Source organism: Mastigoproctus giganteus, chromosome 13 (genome assembly GCF_048544385.1).
Source record: "Mastigoproctus giganteus isolate SK-2022 chromosome 13, ASM4854438v1, whole genome shotgun sequence".
NCBI classification, from domain to species: Eukaryota; Metazoa; Arthropoda; class Arachnida; order Uropygi; family Thelyphonidae; genus Mastigoproctus; species Mastigoproctus giganteus.
Genome location: NC_143587.1, coordinates 150,176,330 through 150,201,240, shown reverse-complemented (window position 1 = coordinate 150,201,240; position 24,911 = coordinate 150,176,330). Strand labels below are relative to the sequence as shown.

At 35.8% G+C, this 24,911-nt stretch overlaps 1 protein-coding gene across 2 annotated transcripts in view; it reads left to right on the top strand.

The window, feature by feature from the left end:
* Positions 1–24,911, top strand: part of dom (domino helicase) — an 896,769-nt gene that overhangs the window by 435,560 nt on the left and 436,298 nt on the right. For both annotated transcript variants that reach the window (XM_090388005.1, XM_090388004.1), the window contains 2 exons: positions 9,171–9,292; positions 21,888–22,195. In XM_090388005.1, coding sequence (XP_090244131.1) covers positions 9,171–9,292; positions 21,888–22,195 — 430 coding nt within the window. The remainder of the gene's footprint in view (positions 1–9,170; positions 9,293–21,887; positions 22,196–24,911) is intronic.

Sequence of the window (24,911 nt, the reverse complement as noted above, 5' to 3'; positions counted from 1 at the left end):
GGTGACTCTTGCTCTTCTTCCAGAATAGTGATTTCTTCAGAACTAGGATTGGAATGGGGAGTTCTGGCAGTGTGTGGTGCTGGTTTTAATGCGGATGGAAGATATTTCATTTTAACTCTATTTTTCCTTAAAAACCCTGTGAGGCAGAAATAACAATCTTCGAGGTGACTTGTTGATTCTTGCCAGATTCTCAGAATGGCAAATGGCATTTTAGAATTTTTCCCCTTCATCCATTCAGTCAGATTTACATAGCACATTATACGGCACTTATGTGGTGCCCACATTTTATCCTGATCACCGACGCCACAACCAAAATAAAAATAATAAGCTTGTTTCATCTTGTCTGTGATTGATCAACTTCACTGTAGATTGTCCACACTAAAACTGTTTGGCAAATTAATGTATGCAGGCCATTTTCGTGCCATTTCACGAGTTTTCACAAGACCAAAATGGAACTTTAAAACACCACAGCCTAGAATAGATCTTACAAATCGAAAGTAGTTCCAAAAATGTACATTTAAGGGCCAAAGACAGCTTGTAAACAAGTAGTATACCATTAAACAACATAGATATGTCTCTTTTTGGATCATTGGATCATTTCGTTCATTTTGAAGCTGTTTGACAGTTTTTTAAAACTGTTTTTGCAATTTTCTAAAAATGTGACATGATAGAAACTTTTTACTGTCATATTCGTAATCAACACATACAAATTAACAAAAAAATGCTTACTTTCATCCATGTTAGCAAAACCTTGTTGACCAGTGTTATTAGATAATCCCTAACCAAAATTGAAGGAACAGTCCTGCATACTGGCCGTTTAACTTCTTTTGCTATGTGATGTGTATAAGAAATTGGAGTGAATTGTGTCCATATAAAAGTCTGGAATTCATAGCTAGAAGGAAACACTCGCTTTTGGGCTGAGCGCTGTAAATCAGAACAAAACTCAAAATTTTATGGAAAATTATTATTATTAGTTGTAGTAGTAAGTATATATACAAGTAAGCAAGCTTATACAGCTTCAGCCTGTATATCTTTTACAAAACCCCACTAGTTTTTCTTGCTTTAACTTGCTGTAACTCTCATTCCAGCTAGTTTCGCAAACATAGCACAATTAGTACATTTTATAGGGCTGCAAGTTGTAGAACTGCATCTTCGGTTCTCCCCAACCTACAGCCTCACACTACTTTGAGCCTGCTACTTTGCTGCTCTAGTCTGAGGCATCATTCCCATTTAAATTCAATATAATTTTAGAATACCATGTTAAATTGATATATATGTACCTAATGCAGTAATATATATTACACTATCAAGTTTACATTATGTGTATTATGCTATACCTTACATTTGTTCAGGTTTAAATTACTTATAGTCGTACTATAAATAAAATTACTTGGGTAAAGCAAAGAAATATAAATCAACCTATACAATTAGAACCTTTGATATTTACCACAATTGCAATCATAAAATTCCACTATTGCTATGCACTACACTAGTTACATAATATCATATTCACACCATATCATCAGTACAAAAGCTCTATGTATATTAAGTCTTGCTTAAAAATTCTCTAGCTAAATTTAAAAGGTATCGAAACATTACTAGGACGAAGAAACTTTTTTTTTATACAATTGTTATGTTTAGTCAAAAATGGCAAAGAATTCCAAAAAACTTATCTATTTTTACTATTTCAAAATTATTCATCTGCACCAGTTATAGCCCTGAACCAAAATTTGATTCTATATGAATAAACTGACCTCAACAAAAGTAGAAAACACATAAAATTGTGTACCAAAATGTAAACAAAAATGATATCTTGATGCTATTACCTAGAGTTCAATTAATATGCTGACACAATCGAATGGCACATGAAATGTTCATTTCATGTGCCTTTATTTTTACAATGCTCCTATATTGTCTACTTAAGAATGTCGATCTGAATGCAGTATAACATGTTGGGTGCTGTGTCCTAAGAGTAGTTAAGAGTATACCTTCACCACCCGCCCTCCTATATCAACATTTTTGTTGATAGATGTACCTTCTTCACACTTTATTAAAGTTCATTTTCTGATGATCAGTATTCTGTTTTATAATTAGAAATGTTAAGTATATCCTCTGTTACGGTTATACTGTAAAATACAATATATTGCTTAATGTCTCGGTGATTCTTTTTAATGTCTAGTATACAATTTCAGCATCAGTTCACTGATTAATGTTAGTGCAGCCCACAGGATTCTTCAAGAAACAAGTTGTTTCTTTTTTTATTGACCAATTCCACTTGGGAGCATTTCTTGGAGACAGCATATGCTGCTTCACACCAATGCTAGGAGTTTAGTAAATAAATTTGATGAATTTGACATGCTGGTCAAAACATCAAAGGCAGATGTTTTTGTGGTAATGGAGACTTTATATCAGACAGATATAAAGAATGCAGAATTGAATTTGAGAAAGGATAGACAGGACAGGAAGGGGGAGGAGGAGTTGTTCTGTTAGTTACAAAACATATAATCTAATGAAGTTGTTGTTGTTTTTGGTTTTTAGGAGCATTAGCAACTAAGGCCATATTGCTCCGGGGATATGCGGTGGTCATTCCCTGACCGTTCCGCATCCTCCGTATTTGGTGGTGACGGGCTCGAACCCCGGTCTAATCAAGAAGCGTGTGCTACGCACTGCTGCTCCTTCCCACCTAGCTACGGAGGCGCATCTAATGAAGTGCATCCAGTTGACATGGGTGGACAGTGCAATGATGAGATGTTGAAACGACCAAAGAATACCTTTGCATAACAGAGTAATGAAGGTCATTACTACGTTTGTGTCGGTGGGATTTTGAAGTACTTCGAACACACTGTAACTGAATATTAATAAATGTATCACTTCTCGTAACATGAACCTGTTTTTTTTTTTTTTTTGTTTTTTTTTTCAGTTTGGTATGACATAAGCACTGGGAAAGCAAAATTGAGAGTAGGAATTTGTTTATAGGCTTAATGACTCTGAGTACAATGAACAACTTTACAGAGAAATAAAGTGGGCCAGTAAATCAAATTGCCCTAATTAAGGATTTTAACTTCCCAGATATTGACTGGAACTTGTGGGTTGATCACTCGCACACTAGCAAGGCTTTTATGGATTTATTCGAAGGTTTTTTTTTCCTGCAGCAGCATGTTTGAGAGGGAGTAATTCTCTTGATCAGATTATCAATAGTGATTCTTCATGCATTAAGAATCTGTAGATAAAGGAACCACTAGGTGGCAGTGATCACAGTATGCTGAAGTGTAATTTTTTCAAACATGTAATCTACCATCAGGGGTAAAGGGGGATTTCTTTCATAAAGGTGACTATGGTGGTCTGAGACAGTTTTTAAACTCTGTACAGTGGTACCAACTGATGATGTTACCAACAGCAAATTCAAAATAGGAAGCATTCAAAGACTTAATGTTGGAAGCTACAAGGATGTCAGATGAACTAATGAGACTCATGGCAGAGAAGAAAAATGCATGGGATGCATATAAATTATCAAGTGGCACAGCAGCCTAAGGTAGTTATCAGCTGGTCTGCAATCAAGTCACAAAGGAGGTTAGTCTGGCAAAGGCAGATTATGAGAAATCTTTGACAAAAGATGCAAAGACTTTACTTATGTAATCTCTAGAAGGAAGGGGATGAATGAGGTTGGTCCACTCAATATCGATGGTTCAACTGTTGATGATCCTGCTCAGGTAGCTGACAAACTGAAAGAATATTTTGCATATACATTCACACATGACGATTATTCAGAGAGGGAAATGCCAGAAGTTTATCCGAAATCCGGGATTAATGATTTTGTAATAACTGAGAGCAAAGTGTGGTTGGAATTGTTGAAGTTAAACATAAGAAAGGCAGCAAAGGAAGTAGGCAAACCCTTAGCCATAATTATGAGAGCTGCCTTGGGAGGCGCCTTCGTAGCCAGGTGGGAAGGAGCAACAGTGCGTAGCACATGCTTCTGGATTAGGCCGGGGTTCGAGCCCGTCACCACCAAATACGGAGGATGCGGAAAGGTCAGGGAATGACCACCGCATATCCCGGAGCAATATGGCCTTAGTTGCTAATGCTCCTAAAACCGAATAACAAACAAGTTACCTTGGAGTCAGGGGAGTCCCCATGGAATGATGTGAAAATGTGACCCCAATTCAGAAATGATGAATGAAGGGTGGAAGAAGTAATTATAGACCTGTTAGTTTAACTTCTGTTCTGGGAAAATTAATAGAGGGACTGGTTAAAGAAACACTGTAGGATCATCTAGACAAGACTGCAGGTATAGTTCAGGCACAGCATGGGTTTATTAAGGAGAAGACTTGTCTTGCCAATTTGATTGGATAATATGATGTGGTAACAAAGGAACTGGATGAAAAAAAGAATTTTAATATCATATATTTGGATTTTAGGAAAGATTGACTACTGTACAAATTGAAGCAGTATGGCATTAAGGTCAAATTGCTGCTATGGATAAAAGGATGGTTGAGTGGGAGATGCCAGATTGTGGATACTGCTCTTAGCTGTTCTCATAGTTTTTCTCTTGTTTTGCACCATCTGTATCAAGCTTCGATGCAAAATTTTTTCCTTGTTTTTAATGTCTGTTATGGTTGACTTTCCAACCACATAAAATTTTGCTAAAGACGACCTGCTTTTCCCTTTGAAAGTTTAAAATCTCAATCTTCGATTCAATTGATAAAATTTTCTGCTTTGTTTTAAAAGATGAAGACTGCAGTTATTGTGTTAGTTGCAATTTCTGCGTGCTGTGTTCTTTGGTATTATGTTCATCTTTTTTTAATATTTAGATTTTACAACCGAAAAAAAAAAAAAAGAAAAAAAAAGTCAAGGAAGAGAAAAATCAGATTACAAAGTGTGTTGAGTAACATATTACAAAGTGCTATGTTTGGTTAGTGCTGTATATACACTGAGTGAACACTGAATTATGACCACCTACCTAATACTTCTTAGGTCCTCCTTTTGCCCTCAGTACAGCAGCTATCTGATGTGGAAATTGATTCAACCAAATGTTGGAAGTGTACCAGAGCTATGGCCAACCAAGCTGTGTGTAATGCGGTCAGCAATGCAGTATGGAGGTGATTGGTGTATCCAGATGCCTGATATGCCTTTCCAGGTGTCCCACAAGTTGTCTGTGGGACTGATATCAGGGGAGATCGGAAGCCAGTATATATGCCGGAAGTCAGAACTGTGTTCCTCAAATGATTCCTGCACAACAAAAGCCCGATGTCTCGGTGCATTGTCATCTTGGAAGACACCATCATCATTCTGGAAAATGTGTAACATAATGGGGTGTACACAGTCAGCAAGCAGTTGACGATACAGGGACCACTGATATGTTGTTCCACATGCACCAGTGGTCCAAGTTCCTGCCAGTGAAACAAGCCCCACACCATATCATGCATGATGGATCAAGAGCCTCATGTTGTAAATCTGTTCACCACCATCCACTGTGTGGAGTAAATAACGTGACTCATCCAACCAGCACACCTTCTTCCAGTCTTCTAACATCCAACGTGCATGCTCTTTGCACCAGGCAGTCTTTTACGCCGATGCCTTGGTTAGGAGAGGATGCCGTAGGGGTCGTCTGCTGGTATAGCCCATACATGTGAGCTTGCAACACATTTTCATGCCAGATGTTGTTTTGGGTAGTCAACACTTCAACAGTGCTGTGTCTGTACAAGTCGTCCGACCCCAGCACTGACCTCTAACATCAACCTTTTGCTGACTTTTGCAGTTTTGCCATCGGGTTGTTTGACCATTTTGACAATTTAACTAGGCTCTCGAACGTTCCGCCAGTTCAGCCATTGGGAAATCAAGGTACCAGCTCGTCGAGCACCCACAATCTGTCCTTTATCAAAGTCCGATAAATCCTTCCATTTATCCATCACACTTGAAATTTTACTACCTACTGAACCACTGACACCTTATCTATGTTACATAGGTCGACTGACTCTGCACTCTCGTACCTCACGTGGTCACCAGGTTGCATTCAGTTTTCATAGGGGTGGTCATAATTCAGTGATCACTCAGTGTATATGTTAATTAAGCTATGTACGTAAGTGTAAATTGATTTTTATTTTGCTAATCTGTGGATAATAGTCTTTTGATTTTCACATACAGTAATACCCCGACTTACGCTACCCCGACTTACGCGAACTCGGAGTTACGCAGTTCTTGATTTTTTCGTTTGGCAACGCTGCCGCCCACTATCTTCAAGGTCGTTTTTCATATGTTATCGATATACGGTGCGACGGCGGAGAATGAGAGCAAAAGATGAACAAAATTCAACTTTGCTGCTTTTATGTTTTTTATATCAGTGAAGGGGAAACACACTTTCACCATAATAACGTAAAAACCAACACAATTCCAGCTATCGGTATAATCGCAAATGCAATTAGATCGAGTTTACTACCAGTTTATAACAGATTTCACTAGCAGAAACACAACTGGATTTTTATTGTTTTATGGTAGTAACCCCTAGAAATGTGAGGTGTTAATAGCGTATCTCCGCCTTTATGGTGTTGTTTATTCAGTTGCTACATGCGCGCAGCTTTGTTTATGCATATCAAGCGTGCCTCCTCGTTTTGTAATTGTGCTTTATTCCCTAAAAATGAGTAAAATACTTAATTAAAAGGTGTGAAAAGGAAGCGTACTGGTTAAGACTGCAGATTCAGAGAGAAAAAGAAAAGCACTTATCGATAAACAGAGGCGGACTGGGTCAAAAATTCTTACCCGGGAAAATTTATAGTGGCCTCATACTATGGTTTATGGCCAAAATCACACTGGCCCAACGGGGTTTCCCTGGCAAGGCTTATGGCCAGTCCGCCTCTGTCGATAGAGAAAAAATATGAAATTGTGAAACGCTTTGAGCGAAATGAAAGACCATGTGATATTGCACGTGCTACAGGCCTAAATGAAGCAACGGCGAAAAGCACATGACAATTGCAAACTTGACAGGTTGAAAATTGAAAAGGGCTCAATTGTAAAGGGCTTAAAATTTTTAGAAAACATAGACTCCAACGAAGAACGCGTTATAGCTACAAAGCAAGGAATAAAAAAATTATTAGCTTGCTACGAAGAAATTCTGCGTGAAAAAAAAGAACGCGCTGTGTCGTCAGACGAATTTGTTAGATTTTATGAAGCCATCGACATCGAAATAACTTTTTAACGTAAGTCATTTGTTTTTTTAATACATATTTTGTATTAATATGTATAAAGAACTGCAATTTTATTAATATTTTTCTTCTAAACTAGTGTTTTTGTTAGTCCTTGGTCCCAATTAAGCAAAATTTATATGTATTTATATGCAAAGTTGTACCCCGACTTACGCGAATTCGACTTACGCGATTTTCTTCGGACCCGCCTATCGCGTAACTTCGGGGTATTACTGTATTTAATTTGTTAATTGGTAATGGAAAATAAAAGTGTCCATTTGTGCTTTATACCTTCAATTTTATAACCTGTGGATAATATTGCTCTGATTTTTGCTTATTAGAACTGCTGTTTTATTGAATCAAATTTCAATTCACCAACATGAGTACAATAACTGGTGTTTACTATCTTTATTTTACGGCACCAGCATAAAAATAAAATAAATGCTATCTTGTTCAGATTTTTGATGCTTTACTGTACATATATATTTTTATATGTATTTATATCTGTTTTTCATGCCTGGGGCACTTTCCAAAGTTTCCCTTGTGTTTGCAGTAATCACCTATGGTGTAAGCAGCAGTGCTAAGTTCTCGTGTCTCATGTGTAGGTGTTCTGTTGCATGACTGGCCACTTAGTTAACAGGAATCTATGATCACTTGGACTGCTAGTTCATGGTACCCATCTTTGCTGCAAATGAATTGGGCCATCTAGTCTAGCTCACCTTTTTTTTTTTTTTTTTTTAAGAATTCGAAGCCCTGATCCTGAGACTTTTCTTGGTGTGATAATACACTGTAATTATCAAGGAAGGAAGAAAGAACAATCATAAAAATAACATAAGATACTAAATGGAACAGAAGAAGGTTTATAGCCAAAGGGGTGAGGGGGGGGAGAGATAGACAGATAGATAGAGAGAGAGAGAGAGAGAGAGAGAGAGAGAGAGAGAGAGAGAGAGAGAGAGAGAGAGCAGTAATGTGTGGGAGAGGAGACATCCCTTTGAAATGATGAGCAAGGATCAGCAGGTAGAGGATCATCAGTGCAGTGAAGAGCTTCTTCAGGAAAGTGGGTTAATGGACTGTAATTACCAGTATTACACTGGTAATTACAGTCCATTACCACACCGAGTAATGTCTTGGGATAAGGAGGTAAGAACTTTGAATTCTTAAAATTGTTATATTACTGTAAAAGCTAAATCAATGCTATGGGAAAATTTCTGGAGCCAAATCAAAAAAAGCAAACAAACAGAGCATATTTTAGGAACCACAATGCAGTATACAAATTATTGAAATAAATGTGACAAACAACACCGCAAATGTGTTGCAATGTGTTGCAAACAACACTACGTTTTTGTAGTGTTGTTTGTGCTTAATTATATTAATGGTTGAGATATGTATTTGAATTTTTAATTACTCAGTATACAAAATGAAAACCACACTTTTGTGTGGCTCAGAGCCATAGATACTCAAACCCCTACCTTACACAAGAGATAGTGAAATTGTGATAATTAGTCTTTTTAAGCAAAGGAAAGAGGACACTTTTCTTTTATAAGCATTTATATGTGGACAGTTGTCAAATTATTATTAGAGACATTGTTAGTTATGCTACATAAATAAAGAGATGTTTTTTAGAATACAAGGAAGCATTAACTAATGCAAAATGAACATTCATGAATATATAGTATAGTTGGAAATAATTTATGACCTTCCAGTTATAAATAATTATTAGGTAATATTTATTTCATAAATAGTGCCTTCTAACTCATCTGTGCAAACGAACAGAGACAGTAACAGTTATAAATCCTGCAGTGTGATTATTTTAAACCCTCAGATTTTGTGTGCTTGCATTTCTTTATGATAATATGAACAAGCGAGCTTTGCTACATTTCAATTCTGTCCATACTTAGAGAAATTGAGGAAGAGAGCGGTATTATTGATAATATAGTCTTTGTTTTTGAATAGCGTTGCTTTGGCTGTTATTAATAATTGAAAATTTCCAAACAGGTTCAACTTCACAGACTATAAAATCACCAGTTGTTCATTCCCTCAGCAAGTCAACTACTAGATCAGAGAATCCTGTATTATCTGCTGTCAAACCTGATAGAAAAGCATCTTTGTTCTATTTGGTATGATATATTTAACCTTCATTTATATACAAAATATAATAATTACTCTTAGCTTCTATAAATACACTAGTCATAGTTGTATCAGTATTTAGTATTAGCCATCTACTGCAAGGAAGCCCTAAACTTTTACTGCAACAACCAAAAATAATTATTAAAATAAAATAATAATATTAAGCAGAAGAAAAAATAAAACAAACAAAATTAATAATTTGTCAATAAGGTTCCATCCTCAGCTTTTCATAGAGGTAACTTATTCCAGTCTGGGAATAAAATTTCCTACACCCATTCTAAAGATTTTGTGTGTGTGTGTGTGTGTGTGTGTGTGTGTGTGTGTGTGTGTGTGTGTGTGTGTGTGTGTGTGTGTGTGTGTGTGTGTGTGTGTGTGTTTTGAATTATTAATTTTGGAATTTATAATGGTGAAAATTTTGCCTTCATCCAGAGGGCTATCCTGTTGATACCAGGCGTATATCCAGCCCTCTGGATATATGCCTGGTATCAACAGGACAATTTGAGGGAGTTGCCTTGTTGAAAGTCCCTCGTTTTTTGGCCTTTTCCTATGCCTGTCTTATTATACACTTAATAAGACCGGCTTTGGCATAATCACACATTGACTGTGTTCACTCAGCTGCTTTTATTACTCCAGTTAAATTCACTTGCACTCCAATTTGCATGGCAGTCTTATTTCATTGTGTTACTTAAATATATAACTATAATCTCCTTTTCCCTATGTGCAGAGGTTCAGTAAATATCAACTCGAGCTTACCCTTGGTTCTCTGACTGTTTATCTTCTCTCCCTGTGATGTACGAGTTTTCCTTTGATACTTGAAGTGCTAGACCACACACTAACACCATTAAACCATTGTCATTTTGCTATCTGTGTAGCCATTGCATATCATATTTTATTGTATGCAATGGCTACACAGATAGCAAAATGGTTTGGTCTGGTAATCATCTACCACTCACTGACCATCGTGTTGGCTGCACATTTTGACATTATGTGTTCCTCCCTCCCCTTTTCCACATTTTACTCTAAGAAAGTTGGCAATGGGTATTCCAGCTTTGCATTGAGAGAAAAAGAGAATTTGGGATGAACTAATGATCATGTGACAAGAGAGCATTGGAGTGATTAATTGGATTTAGTGGCCTGGAAATTTTTCCGTAATAATAAGGGATGTTACCAAATGAGTGAAATGGATGGTTTTGCACCACATTTCCAGTGCTTGTCTTTGCTAACTAGTCATGGCTTTCTTTTTTGCCAAACTAAACAAACTCTGCATCTGAGAAAGATTCAATTGCTACCGTGAAACTAATGAGATGTGAGAGATGTATATTATTACTGTGCAGATATGAGGAGCTGCATCGTGGATTTGTCCAGAGTGCTCTTGTTAAGGAGCATTTAAGTAAAGGTGATTCACAACAGTTGGTTAAAACATGTGAAGGCTTTACAAAAATTTGCACTGGAAGTATTTTGCAACAGGTGTGTGCCATTGAATTATGTGATGAGGTCAAAGCGTCTACTTGATGGATTTAAATGAATATTATTTTGTGGTTTGCTGCTCTTTACTTTGGTGGTTATTACACATTATATTGGAGCATAAATAGGTGATGATTGGCTTTGTACTTTTGAAAAGCCTGATTCAATACAATGGATATAGCTGTTACAGTGTTACCTGTGACTGCTCTGTGGGGAAAAAGGGTGCCTGTGCGTTTGGGGTGGGGTCCATCATTAAAAAAAGAACACTGTGGCTAGGTTATGGTCTGACGTGTGCTAGTCTGCCTCTTTTTTATGCTGGGATTTCACAGAATTGGAGGTTAGGTACTAGTTACAAATGCAGTTCCTTATCTGCGGCACCATTTTGCCTGTCTTCTTTATAGTTCTGATTTTCACAAGTTTTAGATTTTGTTCTAATCAAAATGTGAAGATCAAGGTCTAGGAAGCAAGGAACGGAGAATTTTGTTTTGATGGGAGTGGACAACAAGAGGTTTACTAATCCATTTTTCCAGGTGAGCATCCACTTCCATATCCACTGCCACCACTGTCTGTATTCAGTTACTGTGAAATCTGAATATAATATAGTGTCGTTCCTTGTGCAACTCAGACCTCTTACATTGAGAACATAGATGCTCATCTGGATTTTTAACATCATTTTGACGTGTAGGTATCAGTTGGTAGTATTGCTGAAATCATGGCTGGATTCTGGCTATTGTAGTTCATTGCAGTGGACATGGACAATACATAGCTTGGTGATTGTTATGTTGCAGAGCGTCATTGCTGGTTCCTTGTGCACAGAGTTCAAATAGTTTCGATAATGTGGCTTAGTGTACAGCTGTTATGTCCAAACTATTGTTCCTTGTACTGTGAATGTGAACATTTTCTGGAGACAGTATGACAAGTGGACAACGGTTCCTTGCACAGACCTGCTGTTTGGCTCTATCTATTGTAATCAACAGAAATCTGAATCTTTACTGGCTTTTATATGGTTTTGCATGTTTATTAAGATTAAAACATGTGGAATTTGTGAACTGTGGAGACAGACTTTTTAGACCATTCACAGGTATGGCTCCTCAAAATGCAAATTCAACCCAGCTATATTGCACTTGTGTGGAACGCCTCACAGATAAGATTTTGTTAACCAAGCCTGAAAATGAGGTAGTGACATTACAGTAATTTATTAGGTGAGATTAGCATGATTAGCCATGCTTTACTAACTAAAAAATAACTGTACACACCTTTTTCCTAGATGTATTACAGCAATGGAATTTCTGTAATACCTCTAGGAAAAGGATGTATATTTTATTCTAACCAGACAGAGCATTTTTAAAATTATCATAACAATGTACTGGATATATTGCATGTGAACTCAATCTTTGTGTGTAATGACTTTAAAGTGTTTATTTTATTTATTTTTTTTTTCGAGAATGAGAATCATCTCACCAGAAATAAGATGAGCAGCAATGAGGGCTAATGCTATTCTTCTGGGAGGATCTTTAGAAGGTTCTTTTTGCCCTAAGTCAAAGAATGCACACTTGCCCCTCCTCCTTAATATAGAAAATCATAGAACAGCTCTTCGCATTGCCAAAATCAGTAAGGCATCTTCATGTAGATGACAGTCATAATGACAGAGACTACAAACTCAAAAACCCCAAGCACACTTGTTTAAAATTTCTTCCAACAGTAAATAAAATTCCCAGTTGAAATTACATCCCATCATTCATTCAGCTCACCTAAGGAGAGAGAGCTCCAAACTGTAATCAGCAGCTGAAGAAGCAATAGTAGAAAAACTTCAAACAAGGCAATTGAACACTAATATCATCTGCTGAACCAAAATTGTCATACAAACAGACCTCAATTTTAACCTGTAACATTCCAAAACTATATATTTATATATATAAACATGAGCTCAATTCTAAGTGAACAAGAATTTTACTAAATACCTCTCTCTGCTTATTCTTATTAATTTGTTACAACTCAAAACTCTGTAGCGGAGTTTTCCCCCCCCCCCCTCCAAACTGCATTTCTATGTAACCTTTCAGAATCGGGTGTTTATTTAGATTTCTTCCTTATTTTTAAAAATAATTTCTAGGGTATACCTTAAGATGCACTTTTTTTTTTTTTTTTTTTTTTTAAATATCTGAAGATGCTATGCATAAATAGAAATAGTGTTTATTAAGCACCTTCCATTATAATGCAAGATCGACCATTGTTCGCTTGTTCATAGTTAAAAGGACACTAATAATTATTAGTGTTATCCTTATACGAACGGTGGTCAGTATTTTTGGTTTGTTCATTTGGATTGGATTTATATGATGATAGTGTGAATGACTGGTTGTTTTTTGTAGTCATAGTTTCAAATCATGAATTAAATATTAGGGCTGCAGGGTTGTTTATTACACCCACTTAGTTTTTTTATTATAGTTCCACTCAATTTTCATAAGTTCGCCCCTGAGAAAGATAATGAAAATGTCTTATTTTATTTATTTGTCATTTACTGTATTACAGTGTGCAAAACTTAAGGACCAATACTATTCCTAAAGGTTACAGCCACAAAATCTTTACTTAAGGTACTCTTTACTGATGAGAGTAGATTCAGTCTCAGCAGCGATTCTGGACATCAGCTAATCTGGCGAGAGGTTGGCACACGGTATCACCCCACAAACATCACTGAAAGGATCGATATGGTGGTCAAGGTGTTCTAGTCTGGGGAGGCATTATCTTGGATGGACGTACACAACTCCAGATACTGGAAGGCGGTACTATAGCCAGTACATTCTACTGTACTGAGGTAATCCTTCCTTCCCCATGTGCATTGGTTCCGAGGTGCCATTGGCCCCGAGTGCGTGCTTATGGATGATAGCGCCACACTCCATCTCACTGCAGCTGTTGGTATGCTTTTGGAAAGTGAGGACATTGTTTGAATTGGTCTGCCCGTTCCACCGATCTAAATCCCATCGAACACATATGGGATGCTCTGTGGGGGGGGGGGGAGCACCTAGTGGCTTGTCCACACCCACCAGAAAATGTTCACCAGACAAAGATGCCGCTGACAGAGGAATGGTAAACAAAAAAAATAAATAAATAAAAAATAAACCACAAGAACTTATCAACAACATTATTCTAAGTATGGACAGGCAGTGCAAAGCCTGCATCAACATTAGGGGTGGCCACATCTTCTACTGAGGACCACCTCTTCCCTTTGTCCCATCTTTGGCAATGATGCATCTGTATCATGGCAGCCAGTGCTAGGTTGCAATTTTTGAATAAAGTTCCTCTGTACTGTTTTGTTTCCATTATTGTGTCTGTGTTCTTTCCTTCATCATTTCTGTACCTCACGAGGTTCCTTTGGTATGCTTTGCCCATATCCAAGCCACTCCTATGAGAAGCTACAGGTGAAAACGTGACTGGTCCTTAATGGAATAATGTTCAGTAAAATATTACTGTACATTATTCCATTGACATAGAAATATCACAAATAGAAAATCCACTTTATATTAAATAAAGAATAAAACAAAAAATATTGGGGATAGTTCATAAAAGTATTACTGCTTTTTATTTATTTATTTTTGTTTTCATTATGTTAGAATGGATAAAAGAGGTACTTCAAGCCTGAATCTTTTGTGGCTGAAGCAGTAGTTACCTTTGCTGTCCAGCTGCATGTGTGAAACTGTCATTCGTTCACATTCCTTACAGCACTTTGATTGAGGATGGCTTGCAGCCGAGTCTTTTTCATTGTGCAAAATAGAGAAACCAACCAGAAAATGAATGTGGTCCAAGTTCATGGTATCCTGATATGACCTTAGTTGCTTCAGGGAAAATTCATATCAAAAACAACTTGGACCTGTGCAGAGCTAGTGTTTAAAAAATGTCAGACATGAACCAGAAAAAAAAAGTGGTCCATGGATTAGGTACATTAACTTTTGCAGATTTTGTTTTGTGCCAACCTCTAGTTCTGGTATGCCTTGTTCCACAATCCATAAAGTGTTGCAGTGCACTTTATGAATGGACAAAACTCGTCTATATTTGCATGGAGCTGCAGAATATGAGCAATGGAAATTCTGTACATAGTACAAAGTGCCATTGGAACTGTGTGTGTTTTATTGCTGAATTCATGATTGGTCTGTGTTTTTTGAAGAGAACACCTGAACTGATCCTGTTCTGTGAATGAATGTCGCTGTCATTTGCTTACAAACTTGTCATTCCACAATAGCAAAGAATTGTACAAAAAAAGCTTTAAACCGGAATGGTCCTTAGGACTCATATCTCCAACAAAAAAAAATGATAAAGTGTAGTATTGACATCATGTTCACTAGATTTGAATCCCTCGACTTTTGGTTATCGGACAATATAAAAATGGTGTATATTATATAACACTAGTTTTTTATAATCCCATTTTGTTGGGGCATTTAAAAGTCAGCATTAAGCAGAATGTAAAAACAAAACACTGAATGCTAGCCAAACATTTTTCAATGACAATGGGTTTTTCCCCTCTCCTTCCCCCCCCCATCATCTGTGTTGTCCATTTTAATGTGATGTAGAAAAAGACTATGGATGGACATGACAGTTTGAAGTGGAGCATGGTATATGGAGATTATATCTGTAAATGCAAAGCAGCCTTGTAGATTTTACCTATTAACTATAGACCTAGGTAACTCCTATTAATAGAAGGTACCTGAATCTAAAGTTTATAGGTAACATCTACAAGCCCAGAGTAAAATATGTAAATTAAAAATGTGTTGGAGAAAGAGTGCAATTTTCAGTAAGTAATATAATATAGTGTAAAGATTTGCACACATGCATGCATATATACACAGTAAATTCACATTAGTACTTTTGATTATAAAGCTTTGGTTTGTATGTAAAAAGAACTCCCCACCCTTTTTTTTTCTCTCACCCTCTCTTAAGAAGATTTTATTTATTTTTTGGTTTTTAGGAGTTAGCAACTAAGGCCATATTGCTCCGGGGATATGCGGTGGTCATTCCCTGACCTTTCCACATCCTCCGTATTTGGTGGTCACGGGCTCGAACCCCGGTCTAATCAAGAAGCGTGTGCTACGCACTGCTGCTCCTGCCCACCTGGCTATGGAGGCGCCTCTTAAGAAGAATGAATGAGTATATAATAAAAATAAAATGGCCTTTATGTTTTACTCCTTGCATTGGTAACAGTGCAATACTTACAAATCCAGCTGACCTTTGAATTTCTCCTAGTTCTCAGCTTCAACTACAAATGGAGGTAACTTATTCTGGCAATTAACTATTTACTAACAAAAATAACAATAATGTTTTCATTTTAAGGAAATTTTTAAAGAGATTTCATTAAATGGGCCTTGAGGCTTGGCACATGCTTGCTATCTGGACATAAAATGCTAATGGAACTGATATTCAGACGACACCTATGGGTTAAGTAGTGACCAGATTTCATCGAAGTCCAGTGGTTCTGTGACACACAAATTATCTGCTTGCACCTTCAGGCGGGGCTGTTAGTAACCCTAGACATAACCCACAAAATGCTATATCTAGTATACCAGAGTTTACTAACCAAATGTGAACCAACACATTTTGGGTTGAGGTGTGGTGTCCATACATACACAGAGAAATGCTATTCTGCATGTTACCAAGCAACACTAGGTGGTAGATGAATCTCATCAACAGTGCAATACTGCTACTTTTCTTATTAGAGGCTGGAAATGGAGAAACCCATATTAGTTTCCAAAGAAAAGCTTAGGAAACCCCATCTCTTCCATAGCTGCTAGAAAGTCCACTGGACTGAACCTATTCATAACTTTTTAAGAGGCTTCCAGATCATCTAGTGCAGGGGTGACCAACATTTGTGATGCAGTCTATTTTCTTTCTTCAAAATGTGCCACGATCTACCATCTCAAGAATTTCATTGCCATGGTTAAAAAACTTATCACATTTAAAAATGTTTATAAATTTTAAAATTGAATACAATTCAAAATTCCTATTTTAAATTTACATGTATTTAAAATTTTAATTTATGTGAATTTTGTGTCTTCATGTCATCTGCCAAGCTTTCAAAATCGGGGATATACTGAGACAGGGCCAACCGTAAAGAATCTTCTGTATGCAAGTCCGTAAGAGTACAGCTATTCTTCATCTTTGTTTCAAATACGAAAAGGTCGATACACATAGATATGTGAATAAATAAACAGCAATTTAAAAGTTCACTGCATTTTTTTTTTTATTTGGGTACTTTTCTCGGCAAACATATTTCCAAAAGTCTTCTTCTGATGATCTGGCTTTTTGGACGATATCATTTTGCAATATACTAATTTCATTTTCAAGTAATATTTTCTCCGTGTAAAAAAGCTAAAAAATCTCGGAGATTTTTTTTTCTGCAATCTAAGTCAACATTAAATGGATAAGAAATATATTGAAAAATGTCTTCAATTGTTTTAGAATCACTGAATTTGGATTCAAAATCATCCACAACTTTCTCAATTTCAGAAACATATTTCTCACTATTAATTTCAAAAACAGGATATTTTTGCAAATGATTTTGCATATTTGAAAATGGTCGAATCTTTTTTTATTTGAGATCCTTAGCCATTGCCAAAAATTGATATTTATATGCAGAAATGTTACTAATCGTGTTACCCACATTTTTATTTTTTCCTTGTAATTCCAAATTCAGATAATTTAATTTACTGATATGATAAAATATGGCAAAAAAGCCAGATCACACAACCACTATCTTGTAGCTGCTGATAATCATCTCTCCTTTGATCAACAAATTTTTTTAATTTCATTCATCAGATTTCGAAATCTCTGTAGAAACTTACTCCGACTCGCCCACCTCACATTTGTGTGTAATATCAGATCTGGTTCATTTTCATCGAGTTGCATTTTGAAGAGATTGTCCTCTGATGGAATTCATAATTTTGAAAACTATGTCTATAACACTTTTAGTATTTAATCTTTTGCTGGCTAACACTTGTTGGTGGATGATACAGTAGTGACTCAAAAACTCTGGGAATTCATTCTTTTGGCACAATGCAATGAATCCGATAAGATGCCCCTTCATTGCTTTAGCTCCATCTGTTGTTATTGATACGAGCTTAAATAGTGACAATTTAATTTTTTCAATAAAATTTTTGAATTCGTTAAATATATCAAGATCTCTAGTTCGTTCTTTTAACGAAACCATACCCAGCAGTTTTTTCTTTAGTGGCAGATTTATACCATCAAAAACTATACGAATAAAAATGAGCAATTGAACTGTATTACTAACGTCTGTAGATTCATCCAGTTGTTATGAAAAGGACACATAATTAACAATATGAGCACTCAATTGTTTGCTCACATTTTTGCTCATTTTTTGAATGTGTCGCATCACATCATTTCGAGATAATTAAAGATCTTGAAGAGCACTTTTAATTTCATTTTTGTTCTTAAAATTTTCTAAATGAGAATCTGTTATTTCTAAAAATGTGTCTTTGATGAATTGACTATCAGAAAATGGTTTAAATTTTTTTCCAAGAAGATGACTCACTTTAAATCAGCGTTTCTAATCAGCGTTTCTCAAACTGTGTTCCGTGAGATGTGAACAAGTGTTCCGCGAAAAATCGCAATTAATAATTAAAAAAATAAAATAAAATAAATAAATTTTGCATATTTGTAGTGTACCCCACTTTTGTTGTGAGATGAAAAGTGTTCTGTGACTAAAAAGGTTTGGGAAACGGTGCTTGTATCATTATAATATTTAACATAATTTTTTTTCAGTTATTAATATATTGGCATAGACTAATAATCAAATAGACCATGGAACATTTTATTTTGTTGGGCTTTGCATAGAGAAGTATGTGTAGACAATGACACCTACAAAAAAGTAGCAATGTGGTGATCTAGTATGCCATTCGTATGCGATTTAGCCTGGAGTACATGGGTTGAAGGAGAGGAGGAAGAGAACTGTTATCACTAAACTCACTTCCTTGTATAAATTTTTTTTGATAATTATTGATATTTCGAAATATTATTATTAAAATATGTGCCCATGGATTGGTGGTTGAAAAGAGGAACTTTAAAACGAGAAGCAAAGTACTTCTAGTAGTGCGATTGTGGTCGATGAAAACGAATGCAATATTGTCACACTTTAAAATGAAGATGAACATTTGCAGCCTTTTGTTCCTCAAAAATCCTAAGTGAAAAAAACAGGAACCAATTAATAAAACATCAAAATGAAAGTATGTTGACGGTTATTTGAATTTCGGCTTTACATGTGGTTGGAAATAAAGATGCTCCTGATTGCCCAGTACACCATATGTAATAAAATATTAGCTAAGAGAAAGTCTTGTCTGACAAATTTGATTGGATAATATGTGGCTACAAAGGAACTGGATGAAAAAATATATAATTTTGATATCATATACTTGGATATCAGGAAAGTTTTTGACAATGTTGTGCATGGAAGACTACTGTATGAATTGGAGCAGTGTGGTATTAAGGGTAACTTGCTACAAGGGATAAAAGGGTGGTTGAATTGGAGAAGACAGAGTGGTAATCGATGGATGCTTCTCTTCGTGCACTAAAGTAATGAGGTCTCCTAGGATTCGGTATTGGCCCACTGTTGTTTTGTATATTTATCAATGATATTGATAAAGGTATATCAGTTTTAATGTCGAAGTTTTCAGATGATACAAAAACAACAGTGTTTGTTTCAGATGATACAAATACAAAAAAATTAACAACCTCACCAAAGGTGGTGAGGTTGTTAATTACAGTAATGGCAGTGTGCTACTGCAACAGGATGTAGAAAATTTTGGCAGATGGGCAGAGAAGTGGCAACTGAAGTTTAACATTGACAAATGCAAAGAAAAAGACATGGGAGTAATTGTGCGGTCAGATATGAAGTTTTCTGAGTAGTACAGACAGGCTGCCAAAGCAGGTCATGGAATATTGTCAATGATATACAGAAATTTTGCTAGCAGGGAAAAAAGAGGTGAATATCCCTTTGTATAAGGCAATGATCAGGCCAAGCCTTGAGTACATTACTATAGGCCTCGTTTTAGGAAGGATGTAGAGTTACTTGAGAAGATTGGTGAGGCGAACGAACAGGTTCTCTTACCAAGAAAGGCTTAATTTCAGCATATTGCAGTGGCTGGAGACTAGGATCCTGCAAAGTGATCTATTTGAGGTTTATAAGACCTTGAACGGGTTGTGCATGCTGAATTCTGATGAGATTTTTCCGCTTGCTCAGATTATGAACCTGAGGGGGACATAAATTCAAATGGAGGAAAGACAGTTATAGAATAGATGTGCGGAAATTTGTCGTTAGCCAGTGGGTCATTAATTGCTGGAACTAACTTTCATCTCACATTGTGGAAGTTGATAGCTTAAATAAATTCAAGGAGGAACTGGACAAACTTTTAGCTGGGATATGTAAAATTGGGGCTTATTTTTGGTTGACGCTACATAAGCTCAAATGCTTGCTTTCTTGCATAACCTGCCTCCATTACTACTACTGCCACATAAATAAAAAATACCTTGTATTAATTTTTTTTTTTTTTTTCTCAAAAGCAAGAGCCAATATGCCATTTTAAACACTGTTTCCATGTTTAGCACCCAAAATCTGTAATATAAACTTTATTTCATGCCCGTTACAAAATATGACCTGAAATCAATGTAATCAGCCCTTTCTTGCAAAATTGAATTGTCAATTTACAAATTAAATGTGTGCATTTTCTAGATGATTGTATAGCTGCTTGAATTTTACAGTATGGCCGTGGGGTTTTAAATAGTAAAAAATAATAAAATTAAGAAAACCATAAATAAAATGAGCAAATGTGCACTTAGGATGAATAAAAATTTTAGCATTAGCATTAGTAGAGGCATACGATGCAAGAAAGCAAGCTTATGCAGCATCAGCAAAAAAAAAAAAACCGCTCCCATTGCACCCTTCCCTTCGTTCCAAATGCCTGTCCAGCTCATCCTTTAATTTATTTAGGCTATCAACTTCCGCAACAAAAGATGGAAGTCTGTTCCACCAGTCAACTACCCGCTGACTTTAGTAGGATGTAAGCCGTATTTTTAAAATTTAAACAATCATAGGTCCATAACTATCAAGAATAGGCACATGTATATGAACTTTTTTTGTGATTTGATTAATTATGTCTCTATTTCTTCATTTTTAATATTTTTATGCATAATATATAAGCCAAAATTTGTGCACTCGCAGAATTTTAAAATTTGACGTGCTTAATGGTTTTATAAACTGATGGGAGTTAACATAATATATCGTCAAAAATATGTGAACATGTGTAATTTTTAAATTTATTGCTTAACATGGTTAGGGATTTTAAAATGGAAGGCACAATAGTTTCATGCTTATATTATTATATATTTATGTTTTTTTGCTCTTTTGAAGAGAATTATGAAACATTTTTAAATTTCAGATTTTTCATTAAAAAAATGATATATAATAAGTATTGTAATTCATTCATATAAGGTCAGGCTCAAGTATACCCCAGGAAAAATGCAAAAACGCTGACATCTTTTTTTTTTTTTTTTTTTTTTTCCAAAAGTTAAATTGAGCTCTTGTCAGATGTAGAGGCCATATTTGTTACAACAGGGCCTCTGCTGATTAAGTTATCCTAAATTTGCTGTGTGCTGTGTAAATCAGTGATTACTGTTAACATTATGAAATTATCTGAACCCATCTATTGCTGGAACTAGAAAACAAATATTTAAGGTTTGTAGTTTTAAGTTTGCAAGTAGTTATTAGGGTTATGTTTAAGTAATTAGTAGAGCTAATTTCTTAAAATCCATATAATATTTTATGCATACTTGTATTCGTATCATATTAAGGATATCATTTATCTCGCATAATATAACAGTATAACAATTCATACGACAAAAATTTTATTACATAATTTTAGTGCCTTATTGTCTTGATTGATAATTACTCTCAAATTGTGTGCTATACTATTTGATTTAATTTTATATTTATATATATTATATTTTTAGACAGTTCTGTTTGAAATGAATGATTGATTTGAACGATCAGTTCACTTTTTTATGATTATTATTATATATGCCATTGAAAACTTTCCTTTAAAATGAAATAATATATGATGTTTATAGGCAGCACTAGCAGAAAAGAAAGATCAACTTCACAAAGAGAGGTTACAACTACTAGGAAAAATTAATAGCCATCGTTGTGCAGCATGTCCTATCTATGGCAAAGATCTTATAGAGGCTGTGACAGTAACTGAAAATTTGAGACCATGCATGAAAGGACGACCCTGGGGAGGAATGGGTTTTGTTTATTGTCTTAATTCACCATATGTGGGTAATAAAGCAAAAGCATATTGGTTACAGACACACACATTGACAGAAATCGTGTCTACACCTGAATCTTGTTTGAAAAAGCTAGAAGATATAATTAACAGGTAATTTCTTATGTATATTTTTGTTTCAGAAGGCAAGTCAAAATTCTTATAATCAAATTAATGCAGTACAATCAGCTAAATTGCTGAACTTCTTTGTGTTGTCTTATATGAATATTTAATGAAACTATAAGAATTTCAGAACACCTTATACTTACTTTCAATTATTAACTGTAATGTAATGGTTTTCCCACTAATATTTGGATGGCAAAAGTATTTCATTATTAGAAAATTTTTAATGCAAACAATTAGTGTTTTGTTTGTAATTTTCGTTCTGCCACATTTATTCATTTCAAAGTTGCCTTTTTTTTGTCTGGGATGATGTTAAATTGCAGTCTTTCTTCTAAACAAGAATTATCCTAATGCAAGTGAAATCTTTCTTAATTTCTCTTCCTTCATGAATGGACATTAGGATTATGATATATTCAGTTGACTGGTTTCCTTTTTTTTTAATAATAATACGTGTTTGGCGTCTTTTTGTGTGATTATTCCTGTAGCATCCTTTTGTATGATTACTCTCGCGGACTTCTTACGTACGTATTATACAGTCGATTCGAGTTATTTGGGACACATCGAGACTAGTGCATTTTGGCCCGATTAAGCGGCTGCCCTAATTATCCAAAGTTTCACGTAAATAGTTAAAAATACAATGGACCCTCGCTTTACAGTTGGTTCACTGTATAATCAAATCACGTTACGATGACTCACCATAGTAAAGTACCGTTCACTATACGATGTGTAGTAAGCGCCGGTCATTGTGATCACGTTTGTGAATTGAATTTTAATTCTATTAAACAGAGATTCTACTTAGGGAAAATAAGAGGAATATTATCCACAGGCTATAAAAGTAAGATATATTAAGCACAAATTTATGCTTTATTACCTTGCCAATTAAAAAATTAAATGATACGTGAAATTCGGAAGAATATACATGCTAATCAGAATAATTAATACGTACTGTAATATGTACATACTAACTAGTTGACATTTTTGTTCACTGACATTTGTGGGTGGTGGTTAAAATTTAAACCAGTAAAAAGATAAGCAATCAATAACAAAAAAACACGGCACACACAAATTGCAAGCAACACGATACGTGCACGTGAGAATGGAGTAACTAGTTACGAAGCTTTAAAAATGGGAATGAAGAGAAGATTCTGAAAATTATTTTTTTTATATGATTGGAGATTCCATAGCAGTGTAAACACATTTTACCATAATAACCCACTGAATTCCAGCTGTCAGTATTATCTCAAATTCAATAAGATCGAGTTTACTATCAGTTTATGATAGATTTCACTAACAGAAAAGCCCAATAAACAGGTGACTGCTAATTGTTTTTATTGTTTTATGGTTGTGACCTCCAGAAATCCGACCAAACTATGTGGTACAGTCGGAGACAATTGTAGGGTAATTTTCAGTGCTGTGCTCCTGCCCTGATTAAACGGTATGTTGTCCCAATTAAGCGAAAATCCTGGCTATTTTCTTGATTGTGTTCTGTTTTTTTAAGATTTTACCAAAATAACTGGCTGGCCCAATTAACCACTGGCCCAAATAACCGGAATCCACTGTATATCTGTCAATAGAGTATCTGTAGAGTAGGCCTGCAAGATCTGTTCAGAACTTTTTACTTCTGGTTTTCAGTCACACAAACCAATGGGTTGAGGTGCTGAACTGTTTGCAATTACTAATGACCCCGCACAGATTGTTCAGTTACCTACCAGAATATCAGACAATCCTAAGCATGCAGCAAACACTTGATATTTTTCTCACAACCAACCTTCAAAATATATGGTTGAAATGAGTGGTCCTCTAGGAACCTCAGATCACAACTTAGTGATGGTCTCTTCTTCAATGAAGCATTACAAGAATGCAGTGGGACGATTTGCATGATTTATTTTCTTCTTTTCCTTTGTTGAATTACTGTTTTAAATCTGTTGTCAACGTCTGTTCAGATCATGTGAATGAAATTATTCTTGTAGGAATGAAATCCTTTATTCCCCACTTAAAATCTCGTCCTTTCTTTAAACCTTGGTTTTCCAATAGAAGTGCTAAGGCTGTTCAGGATAAGAGTGCTGTTTATCACAATTGGCTTGCATCCAAATCTCCAAGTTCATTTTTTGTCCTACACCAAAGCTCACAACGATTGTAAAGCAGTTATTAACTATCCATACTAGGTTTCTAACTGGCTAAGAGAGCCTTGCTTCTTGTTCATATGATAGTCAATCATACCAGTCTCTGGTCAGTGCTACTGGCCACAACTTTTTGTCCATCTTTTCTCCCACTTCTGTTAAAACCTTGTGAATCTACTCTGTACAGATCTAGTATTGAGTGGAGTGTACTGGGTATGGTAAGAGGCGGTTTACAAATTACAGTTTGTATCAACAAAATGTAATTTGTAAACTGCCTCTTATCGTACCCAGTACACTCCACTCAATACCGCTGTTGTTGTTATTTGGTTTTTAGGAGCATTAGCAACTAAGGCCATATTGCTCCGGGGATATGCGGTGGTCATTCCTTAACCTTTCCGCATCCTCCATATTTGGTGGTCATGGGCTCGAACCCTGGTCTAATCGAGAAGCGTGTGCTATGCACTGCCCACCTGGCTATGGAGGCGCCCTCTATACCACCTGTGGTGTTCTGTGAATAGGATGTCGGAAGAATTTTGAGCAATCTTGATGCCAAGAAAGGTCCAGGTGATGATGGTATTTTGCCACAT